Source organism: Panicum hallii, chromosome 9, assembly GCF_002211085.1.
Source record: "Panicum hallii strain FIL2 chromosome 9, PHallii_v3.1, whole genome shotgun sequence".
NCBI lineage: Eukaryota > Viridiplantae > Streptophyta > Magnoliopsida > Poales > Poaceae > Panicum > Panicum hallii.
In genome coordinates, this window is record NC_038050.1 from 13,185,508 (window position 1) to 13,196,542 (window position 11,035).

Sequence of the window (11,035 nt, forward strand, 5' to 3'; positions counted from 1 at the left end):
ATATCGAATATTTTAAATATCCGCGTTCACACCTCCATCCGTAGCCACCCGTGGGGCCGTGGTCTACGCAAGAAGCACCAGCCCGCCGGCGCTCGTGGGGCTCGTGGTTTTGCTTGTCCGTTTTGATTTGACGTGGCACGGTTGGACAAGCTGGGGGCAGTAAAACCTCGGCGTCGTATCGTGGTTTTCGAAGCTTCCTATGCGATTTGGAACTTTACCCTTGGACGGCCGGTCTTTTCCTTCCTGTCCCCGGGCATGCTCTCTTGTTCGTGCCGGACGCGGCGTTACTGCCGTCATCGGCAAGAGGAACGGACCGCGACATGCATCATAGCTCGAGCGCCTCAGCCAGCGTGAGAGGAACAAGAAACGCCAGCCTTTTTTGTCTGAACTGAAGGTGGAGAAGAGAAGATTGCCAGATCTGAAAGCTTCCATTTTCATAGTACAGAGCGAGACCACCCACCTGAGTTTTCGTCAGGCCGTACAGTATATAACACAAAGTTAGCAACCAGACAAACACAAGACTTCAATAGTACCTTCAGTTACATTGTTATGGGCACACCACTTTCTGCGGCTGCAAAACGCCACATAACGAACTATCCACTGATTGAAGTCCAAGGGGTCAGCCACAAACTAAAATTACACGGATATCATGTGATACATTCTGATTCCAGATCAGGCATGTGTGGTCACTGATTGCATGTGATAAAAGTACAAACTGTATGGCTAGGCAGGACAACTGAAACAGACCAATTACATTCCCTATGCTTGTTATTATACACTCAAAATATGCGCTATTCCTACGATATGAGAAACGACAAGATTTGGAGGGAGGTGGAGAAGAAGAAACTAAAAACAGGATCAAAACAACAGCGGGACACAAAGGAAAGAATCAAATCACTGTTAGCTCCCAAGCCCACTGCAGGTCAGCCTCCGGTGTCCATCTACCGCGCCCCGGCCAGGTGATGAGCAACACCTGTGTGTGCTTGCTTTGGCTGCAAAGAGGCCAGTTAATCTGTACAGGGGGCCTCTTCGCACTTCTATGATAGTCTGCATCTTTCGATGACTTCAGTGACGGATGAGTGCGTCTCCCGAGACATCATGTTGAGCTGCAGATGAAATGTCTGCAGGAGTACACGGAGGGTAAATTATCAGGTTGAGCTCAAAGCAGTCACAGAAAGATATCAAATGTCTGGAGCAACAGAAAATGAGAACACACCACAAAATCTATTAAAGCTAGAGCAGTCACATATAAGCATGCCCAAAAAAAATAAGTTTTCTAGATGCAAACATCATAAGGAATAGGAGTACAATCTATGTACATGAGAAACTATTGGTTCCCAAAAATGGTAGCTCATGCTTTCAAACTTTGCGCAAGACAGTTCTTGGCAGTTCAGAAATTTTGCACATACCACAAATTTCTCCAGCACAGGAACAAGAATCTTCAAGCTGTTGTCCGGAAGGCAACTGGTAATGGCTTCTCTAACCTTCATACTGTTGCAGCAAATAGACAATTCAAGTTAATCACCATGGAGCTTAAATTATAATCATAACAATTTAACAAACATCACTAAACAACGCAGATCACGAACCTTTCTGTTGAAAGAAAAGCAAGCACAAGTGCTGCATAGGCCTCCACAATCATCATTTCAGCTTCACGCGCCCCTTGCAACAAAGATTCCTCATCATCCTAACAATTACAAACAGCAATTAAACAATGATTCACAAAAGCCAAAATGATATGCAGTTAAACCTTTCCAGGAAGCATTTACAAATACAAAATATAGAAGAGTCATATATTGCATTGCCAACCAAGGACTGTGTTGACTTAACTCTGAGTTTCAACTAAAGCTCTTGGCGATCTCTCTATAAACTTCTTATTACATTTCTGGTGTTCCTTTTGTCAACATAACTATCAACTGATACTCATTATATAGGTTCGATCAAAACAGGATACAAAATAGTAGGAATAGGAAGAAAAGGGATGGTATCATCATGAAAATTCAGTGCTTTGATGAGGGGGCACATGGGCAAGGGAAAGTGAGATGACCAGAACATTGTAGCTCATATTAACTGAAGAATCACACACCTAGGAATAGGTACTGTTTGAAACTGAACAACAGAGAAATTACATGCACGGTCTATATATACAGTATGTGGTGGACTGCCAAGATAAGGCAGCCTGTCATTGGCGATATAACAACATGTGCATTAGTTCTAATTGACATCTGCAAGCATGCAAATCTATCTTGAAGTAAGTGAGATCCTAACTTTGTTGTGTTGTAATAACATATAAAAACTTCAGGACGAGAATTACCGGTGATATAGCTTCAGCAGTTTCCCCTGAACCTTGACTCGCTAAGAATATTGAACAGAGAAGGGGTATGACATCCCTCTGTACCTCTTCGTTATCTGGATTTTGAGATGTTTTGACAGAAACACGGGCATTCGCAAGCCGAATCCTGTAGCCAGGTACATTTAGACTTACAGACATTGACTAGAGTAGGTATTGAAATGTGCTTGATCCAAGAAACGGGCAGAGCAGTAATATGGACATGAATGAAGCAAATGGAACGGATGCATGAAAAGGTACTACCTACCTATTAAGGCTATCTTTCTCCACAAGGTTGACAAGCAATCCCAATATAGCAACCAGAAAATCAAGTTCATGGTCTCGCAATTGCTTAGTTTTGAGTTGTTGTGTCTTGCTGCTCTGGGAAGACGATAGGTTTTGATTAGAGGACACTCTTTCTTTCAGTTGATTGTTCTTGTTCATGGAGAAATCAAATGACGGGAAATGCTTAATGATCAAGGAGGCCATGGTATTAATTCCACCACATGATGCAATCTGTTCGCAACCAGATGGGTTGTCATTTGCCAAGTTCATAAGAACCTGCCATAAAATTAATGGAAGATGTCAGATACATCTTGTTGCAAACATAATAAAAACAAGTACCTCTCATTAGCATGCCACCAGCCTACTGCAAAAGATGTCTGTTTGGTAAAGTTCCGCAAACTGTCAGCTGATCAAAACTCTAACAACGACCAACAATGTAAAAGTAACAACTAAGTTTAACCCTTATAGACTTTTTTTCCAAAAAAATGCACCTGATCTTTTGTCAAATATCTTACAGTAATAACAAAATTGATAAGACAGGATAAAACTAATGTCTAAGAATATTGTGGCAAGACTGAAGCAATATGACACATGTACAGTTAAGCTTGGATCTCCAACAAAAATGATATTAAAAAATAGCCCCTCACTTAAATATAATCTCAAAAAGATTTAGGATGCTGAAATTCTAAAACATCTCAGGCCGGTATATAAGCTTACTAAAGCTTGAAGGGCACTCAAAAGCAAGTAAGCTAGGGAAGATAAGTTACTTTTTCTATACAAATGAGTCGTATCTTATCTACTAAGCATTTATGCAACTCTATCAGCAGTTCAGCATCCTGCCTAGTATAAAAATTACAACTTTAACCACAATATTAAACTCTAAATCATCAAGTATCAACAGTTTGGTAGGTGCTGAGCCAGTGGCAGCTTTATGCTAGTGGTTAAGCAAAAAGCATGCCGTAATAATGCACCATACTGCACAAATGTTAGTATTAACCTCACCCGTTGCTCAAGCATAGATGGCATCCCACAAACAACTAATATCTGTCAGGAATGGTGAACAATCTTATGGTGGATGTGAATACACAAAATGATACATGGAATAAAAATGATAAATGCCTGGCAAACTGTACAGAAAATATCAGCAATTGGCAACCATCTGAAGGATAAACAACTTCAACATCTTTTTATCAAAAAATAAGAAATGCAAGGCAACAAAGAATATAGCTAAACCAAGACAAGAAAAACTAAAAAGAAACATGATTAATTACCTTAACCGATGCCAAAAGGCAATCTTCCAAAAGACTGGACTCATCTTCAGCCTTGGAATCAGATGTTGTAGCTGACTGATAAATATCCTCAGGTTGACATGATTCAGGACTTACAATTGCTGCAGTCCCACAATCGTCGAGCACTTTTCCATTACCTCGTTTTGCTCGCTTCTGTGGTGATTTCCTTTTTGGACCAAACATATCCCAATTTGAAGGTTCTTGATCAACATCAACAAATGCAAACGGGTCATCACCACCATTGCCCAAATCCGTATCCGTATTTTCAGATAGACGGCGCTTTTTTGCCATTTCTCTGGAGTTCCCACCAGAAGTTTGTGCTCTTATAGAAATCCAACCAGCTGAGCCTCTGATTGGATTAGCTTTAGAACGATCCTTTCTTACATTGAGCTTCAAACCAACACCGTTGCTGTGTCTCTTGACAAATGATCCACTTGATGCCCCATTGCTCGAAATTGAGGGAGAACAATCTAGCGTCCTTTGTGACTCACAGACATCACTACTACAAGAGATAGTAATATGAGAAACTTCAGATTTGGATGACGGGCAATTTTGGCGCCTTTGATTCAGCAAAAGGCCTTTTTCCGCTGAGTTCTTGCACTTGCCATGATGATTCAATAAATTTGCACCTCTACTGTCTGCTGCACAATGCAATGTAGAAAATGTAACTATGCTAAAACTTTTGAAGGGAACAAATATTTTTGACCTTCACATTAGACTAGAAAGGTAACAGCACAGTTTATCCACACTACTGGTGTGCAAGATAGCTTAACTACTGTACTGAAACTGAAACATAAAAGGGCAGCTATATCCATATTCAGGATCACATAGCAAAGGCAATATAAATATACAAAGAAATGGTCCCTTTATTACCAGAGCAGCGTACTTTCGAAGATTTCGGATCTGCTTTTCTGGAAACCGTGGAAGTGTTCTGAAGGAGAGAAAGAGCTGCAGCAAAGGATATTACATCATATTTAATTATCAAAGGGTGCAACGGGCTTTTCATTTAAGTGTAAGTAGTAATATTAAATCATTAACCAAGTACCTGATAGTAATTCAATAGTATTGAGAACAACACCAATAAAAGGAAGTGAGGAGCATTTAGGGCTCAATTTACGACTCATGCGGAGCAAATGGGTCTGGAAGGGGGCAAAAAAAATGAGTTAAGAGCTTAAGACACTTTGTACAGGAATAATAGCAGTTTGCAGCAGTACATGTTGACACTATTGCTGAGAAGCACAAGAAATTAGAAAAGATTGTTGACAAGTAAGATAGAAGGAAATCGAACAAACAGGGTTTGGAAAATTACCTTGTTATTGTCACTTAGAAATGTGGCATTCTCCAAAATTTTAAAACATTTCAAGAGGAGTGCGGCACTTTGCAAAGATGTTCCTTCCTTTAGCTCCACAGCTGTAGTGGAGGTATCCTTTACAAGTCTCTGATACACAAGGTTTGCCATCAGTCGCAGATTGTTATTGCAGTCACTTAGCACAAGTACATGGTACAGGTGACATGTTAATATGTAAATATGGGGATAAACGAATTGATTGTCACCCCAAGGATAAAATATGAAAATACTAAAGAAAGTCGGTATTAGAGTTCTGGAATATCCAGGCAAGGCGAATATCAACGGAATTGTAACACCCAACAGCATTAAAAAACCATTTGATGACTCTTCGGGATGGGATTCGCATTGAGTATATATCATCTTGGGATCATATCAGATGGGAAGTTTAAATTTCAAGGCATATTACTTGATTGTTTCTCCAAACTTCCAAAATGATTCAAGTTCAAGTAATCTTTGTGCTGCAAACAGTAGAATCTAAAACATTTCAACCAAATCAATTTTCACATCATGACACTGTGATGCAACAAGTTTTCAGGTGCTGAAAATAATCTTCTTTTGAATTGCGGCTCTAAGCATATTGAAGCCGGAAACATACAAGGTTCCAAAGTTCATAATCATTTGCCGTAGCAAAACAAATAGTGCCAAATTAATAGTTTTGTCTAAACCTGTTAAAAAACAAAGGTAACACAACAATGAGGTCTTACCTCCAGTTCTGAATGACAATTTACCATAATATTAAAGATATTATCAAGACCACCTGACTGCCTTAATGTTTCTTTGAAATTTCCCCCAACTCTGGTCACCATGTCAGATGTCTCTGAAAAAAAAAAGTTATAACACTTCAGTGTAATGATAGCAACATTGCTACTAGTGCAGGTTTATTCAAAGAACAATGGATGCCCCCCCCCCCCAAAAAAAAAATCTAAATAAGCCACCAAACAAAAGCCAGTGGTGAAACAAGAGCCAGATAAAAGCATCCATGTAATGATGTAAACATAAGTTACTTATTATTATTTGATTTGGTTGTTTTGATCAAGAAAATAACAGACCTAAAAGGATAGAGAACTTACCCTCTAATGCAACAGCAGACAAGCAAGCCTTTTCCATTGTCAACAAAGCGAGCCACTTTGAACACAATTCTGGCCTTGCTGTTCTCCTGTCATCACTGTCTAGTGGCTTGATCTCTTTGCAGCTTAAGAGGATTTCTTCAACTTTGGAAAGTATGTCCTCCGAACTAGAGTCAGCATCCTTATTTGCACCATTAAGCATTTGAAATTTACTGATTCCAAGAAGTTTGGAACCTATTGATGGCGCTTTGGCATCAACCACATTCACCGGAGGATTTAATAACTTAAGAAGGAAATGGACACAAGTTTCTGAATCCAGCAAATTATTGTCTTGGACCTGAGGAAAGAGGGAACAACAATAAGCAGAACTCATACTGATGCGAATATTCAGCAAAAATATCATTACCTCAGTTCTTTATTACATGACATTCTAGAAGCCTTGCCATCAAATATCTAAAAGTTGACCAGTTGAGGTAATGATATTTTTATTATAGTACCTTTGTCGTTACAATGCTTCCATAAAGTTATAATTTTATTATAGTACCTTAAAATAAAGTTATAAACATAATGGCCAAAGTTGCATTTCAAAGACCACGAAAAGTCGAAATGTCCAGTGAAAATGAACGGAAGTAACAAAAGAGAAGTAGAGAACTCCTCTAGAGTAATTAAATCTTGCATCTTTTAAAACAGGACACATAGTCATATTGGTCAAACTAATGAAAAAGATACGAACACTGCTGAGATTTACTTCCACATAAATTCCAGTTACTAAAAATTATTGAGATTAAAAGCATGGTATTTCTTGACTGATATTCTCATATGACATGTCAGTCTTTGTAATGAGAAAACAAGTGGCTGCTTCTAAGAGAAAAACACAGCAGAAAGAAATAGCTTTTCCACCTTGTTATTAGCTCAGTGACTTAGAGATAGCAGAGGTATTTAATATGCATAACAAATTGGAACGCAGCATGCAGGGAAGCATGTAGACTGAGATTAAGAGGTACTCACATCGCTTGCCAAAACAAATAAAAGAGCTCCTGCAGCAATAGCGCAGGGAGGATCATCAATGTCCAGAACCAAAATAGCATCGATAATTTGCTGTAGCAATCTACAGGATATAACCAAAAAAAAGTAAGGCATTTGTAACTAATAAAATGGAAAAAGGTGTGAAAACTCCATAAAGATGAAATCTAGTACTGTGTTTGTTGAATGGTGATATTGATTTTAGCCAAGCATCTTTAGCACTGGACAAGTTGTGAATTTCAACGATTACCTACTATTATTATGGTCTTTAGAGAGACTATGAACTGCCATTTGACCTTGCTACAGAAATTGAAGAACAATTCAGACAGCAAAATAGATACCCTACAGCAGTACAGCTCTTATGCAAACCAAGGAATTATGTCTTTAACTAAAAGTGCCGTGTACAGCATCAGTGTTGATCCAATGTTGAGGATGAGAGTAAAACACTGATTTCCAGCTCTGATTACATTTTCAGTTTACAAAACAATTGGCATTCTTGTTGAATCACAACAACTGGAAACCTGCCTAATTCCCAAAAGTCACCCAAAATAGTCATAGGGGATTACAGAGGAACATTTAGCTACACCTCAATAGTTTGTGTTTCTGCCAAACAGCATACTATAGATAATTGCAATGATGCTTGAGCTGAGCAGACATAATTCAAACAACAAAGATCAGTTTCTAGGCAATTGTAGTCACTAGCCATGGTACTGCTTCTGGAACCATACAAGATAGGATGTCTCAGCTAAAGAAGAGACCAAACTGCTAGAAGTGTTCCTAGGCAGCTCAAATGCATACTTAAACCCATTGGTATTAAACACGAGGAAGTGACTCTTAGGCTTGTTGGCATCAACGGAGAGTTATACAACCTAAGAGGAATAACAGCTCGTGTATTCAAGCAATCGAACAGGAAATCATTGGGCTGCGACACCATTTTTGTGTCTTGGGTGAGGAATTAGCCGTATACAGCGAAACCAAGCAAACAAAGGAAGCTCGTGGTCCAAAGGGAGAAAGGCGGTTCCTTTCTCGAAAGAAACCCTAATCTTGAGCCCTAATCGTACGACAACACCATTATGGTTCACGATTTTAAGGTCAAGATTGCCAAGAATGACGAGCAAGAACCTAATTGCTGTCCTTTGCAGAGCGGAAAGGAAAAGAAACGCCTTTGGCGCACTCACCCCTGGACCCGGAGCACGCGGCGGCGCTCGGCGGAGGCGCAGATCCCGAGCAGCGCGAGCAGGCTGGCCCGCCGCGTCCGCCTCTGCGCGGCGGGGCGGAGGCCGTCGAGCGCGAACGTGACCTCGTCCACGCTCTCCATCATCTCCCCGTACTCCTCCGCCTCCATCAGCGTCGCCGTCGGCGCCGCCGCGGGGGGCTCCGCGAGCTCCCACCCTCCTCTTCTTGCCCCGCGCCGCCTCGCCTCCTGCCGGGGCTGCGGCGGCGACGGGGGCGGGTCCTCGTCGAATTCCCACATCGAGGAGGACTCCTGCGACGGCGGGAGCGGGAGCGGCTGCGAGGCCGACGACCCCAGCACGTCGTCGTCGGCGTCGAAGTCGAACGCGTCCTGCGACGACGAGACCCCGCCCCCGCCGTCGGAGAAGGAGCGGGATCTGCGCCCGTACGTGCGCACGATCATGGCGCCCGCGGCGGCGTCGATGCGCTGCGCCTGCGCGTGCACGGCGAGGGAAGGAGGGAGGGAGATTTGGGTGTGGTGTGGGTTTGGGTTCCGTCCGGGGCGTTTGCTTCGCGTTGCGGCTGATGCGGATTTGGGAATTGCAAGGGGAAGGGCAGCTGCTTGGGGTATTGGCCTATTGGGGGAGCGGGGAGGGGAGCTCCGAGCTCGGCTCCGGCTCCGGCTCGCGAGGGATGTGTCGCTAGGGGTGGGGCCCGCGCGATTGTTTGTCCGTTTCATCCGTTCTGACCGCTTTCGCCGCGGCCCTTGGGTTGTTGGGAGCACACTGGGCTGTGGACGGCAAAGGGGATGGAAGAGGATGATGGCTGCACAGGATGGCGGTGGCTGCATGGCGGGTTTCCAGCCGTCAGATCTCCCATGCTGACCTTAGCATCCAGCGAACGGTAAACAACGAAAATAATAGAATTTTTTTACTTTCTCAGATTTTTTTCTCTAACAGAGCTTGTGATCATATCTTGTTTCAAGCATTCTTTATAGCAGTTTCATGGGTTAAAAATTTCATGGAAGCCGTATAACTTTGTTAGAAGAGAATTAAAAGCTACCGAATGGATTAAGTTTACAGATTGTAAATTTCAGGTTCCAATAAGGTGAAGTCCATATCTATTTGTAATATGTGACATGTTTCAGAAGAAACAAAATACTGTCAGATGGCCTGAATGAAAGTTTTGGCCTAATCAACAACTCTTCTCTCCTGGCGCTTAGCAATTGCTAGCGGGTCTGCCCCGCGTTTGCGGCCCGCGGGCCTCAATCCTCGATCCGAGAGGACAGGAGGGGAGGCAGAGCTGCAGCTGCTGCTCCGTCACCGCCGTGAAATTTTATGAACTCGTCTCAGTAGATTGCACGCCCCGCGGATCCATAGAACCGGTCATGAGCAGTGACGGCTCGCGGTAGCATCGGCGGGCGCGTGCCGGCGGCGAAGCGGGCAAGCGGCGAGCCGGCGATGCCTGCGGTCTGTGGGTGGGCTCCGTCCAGACTCCAGAAGCCCACGACTCGTTAGCACAGACGGCGTGAATAAAGTACTCCCCCCAACCCCGGAGGGCCCAGGCCAATCTATTTCGCCACGTCATCAAACAGGCGAAGCGCCCACAGATTTGCCTGTTCGCTGGTTCCAGACTTCCCCCTTCAGCAATCTAGCCGCTGGTTGCATCCGTCTGTTGTCGTACGTTTGATATCAATCAGGAGTATTAAATATAAGCTAATTATAAAACTGCTCGTATAAATGAAGGCTAATTCACGAGATGAATCTATTAAATCTAATATTAAGAATGTGGCTCCATCAAGCAGTCGAGAGAGAGGGGAAGAGAACTCTGAAGGTACATATGAGATATGAAGGGTCCAAAGCAAAGAGAGTAAGTGAAGGATGCTAAAGCCAGTTCCCCTCTCTTGACCCCTTAAGTTATTTATATATAGGAGGAGAGGGAGGTGGCAATTTGCCCCTCAGCTCCCTGATGGATACAATATTTATAAATAGGTCATCATGTCCTTACATCTGCCCTATTTACTGCATGGGCTAGGCCATTCCCCCAACGGTAGCCTCTCAGCTCCTTCCGTTTGGCTAATACAACAAAGCACAGTAGCTGAATATATTGGAAGTAGCCCAAACATATCTATGACCTCGGCCATGAGGAAATGCCCTCATGACCACCCGCTCGTACGCCTCGCTAAAAACTCCATCCGAAAATAGATGGAGAAAAGAGCACGCACGTCTGGCGGATCCACACATACATGACAACAATAATCCAGCTAGTGATTGACTTCGGTCTTAATGATGAAATGGGTCTTCGGCGATGATTAAGGCAGAAAAATTTGTCACTTGACTTCATCCTATAGGATCTTCGGAGCCGCTTCGGAGCTTGGTTCCCGAGCGCTCGCATCTTTGGAGCCGCTTCGGAGCCTAGGTTCCTTAGCGATCGCGTCTTCGGAATCGGTTGAGCCTCGTCGTCACGTTCTGTCGCGCCACTGTAGTCGAAGCATATGGTTCTTTTTTATTGTAGTTGAAGC

General features: G+C 43.0%; 1 protein-coding gene across 2 annotated transcripts; it reads right to left on the reverse strand.

The window, feature by feature from the left end:
- Positions 1 to 502: 502 nt before the first annotated feature.
- LOC112874968 lies at positions 503 to 9,123 on the reverse strand. 2 transcript variants are annotated; one of them, XM_025938606.1, is made up of 13 exons: positions 8,520 to 9,123; positions 7,327 to 7,426; positions 6,322 to 6,655; positions 5,956 to 6,068; positions 5,213 to 5,341; positions 4,949 to 5,042; positions 4,777 to 4,851; positions 3,886 to 4,541; positions 2,598 to 2,890; positions 2,315 to 2,459; positions 1,590 to 1,687; positions 1,410 to 1,491; positions 503 to 1,121 (listed from the first exon to the last, which is right to left on the reverse strand). In XM_025938606.1, the coding sequence occupies exons 1-13, from the start codon at positions 8,975 to 8,977 to the stop codon at positions 1,038 to 1,040; spliced, it is 2,661 nt and encodes an 886-aa protein (XP_025794391.1). In that variant the 5' UTR covers positions 8,978 to 9,123; the 3' UTR covers positions 503 to 1,037. The 2 variants fall into 2 exon arrangements, with proteins under 2 accessions (XP_025794391.1, XP_025794390.1); XM_025938605.1 differs by having other exon boundaries at positions 3,886 to 4,544.
- Positions 9,124 to 11,035: the final 1,912 nt, after the last annotated feature.

What these genes read in the sequence shown, in the direction of transcription:
- LOC112874968 (XM_025938605.1), bottom strand. Translation starts at nt 8,977, where the DNA reads ATGATCGTGCGCACGTACGGGCGCAGATCCCGCTCCTTCTCCGACGGC. An exon ending in GCCTTTTGGCATCGGTTAAG is followed by an intron (nt 2,891 to 3,885) that starts GTAATTAATCAT and finishes ATTTTATGGCAG; the next exon opens with GTTCTTATGAACTTGGCAAA. An exon ending in CTGCTGAAGCTATATCACCG is followed by an intron (nt 1,688 to 2,314) that starts GTAATTCTCGTC and finishes TGTAATTGTTAG; the next exon opens with GATGATGAGGAATCTTTGTT.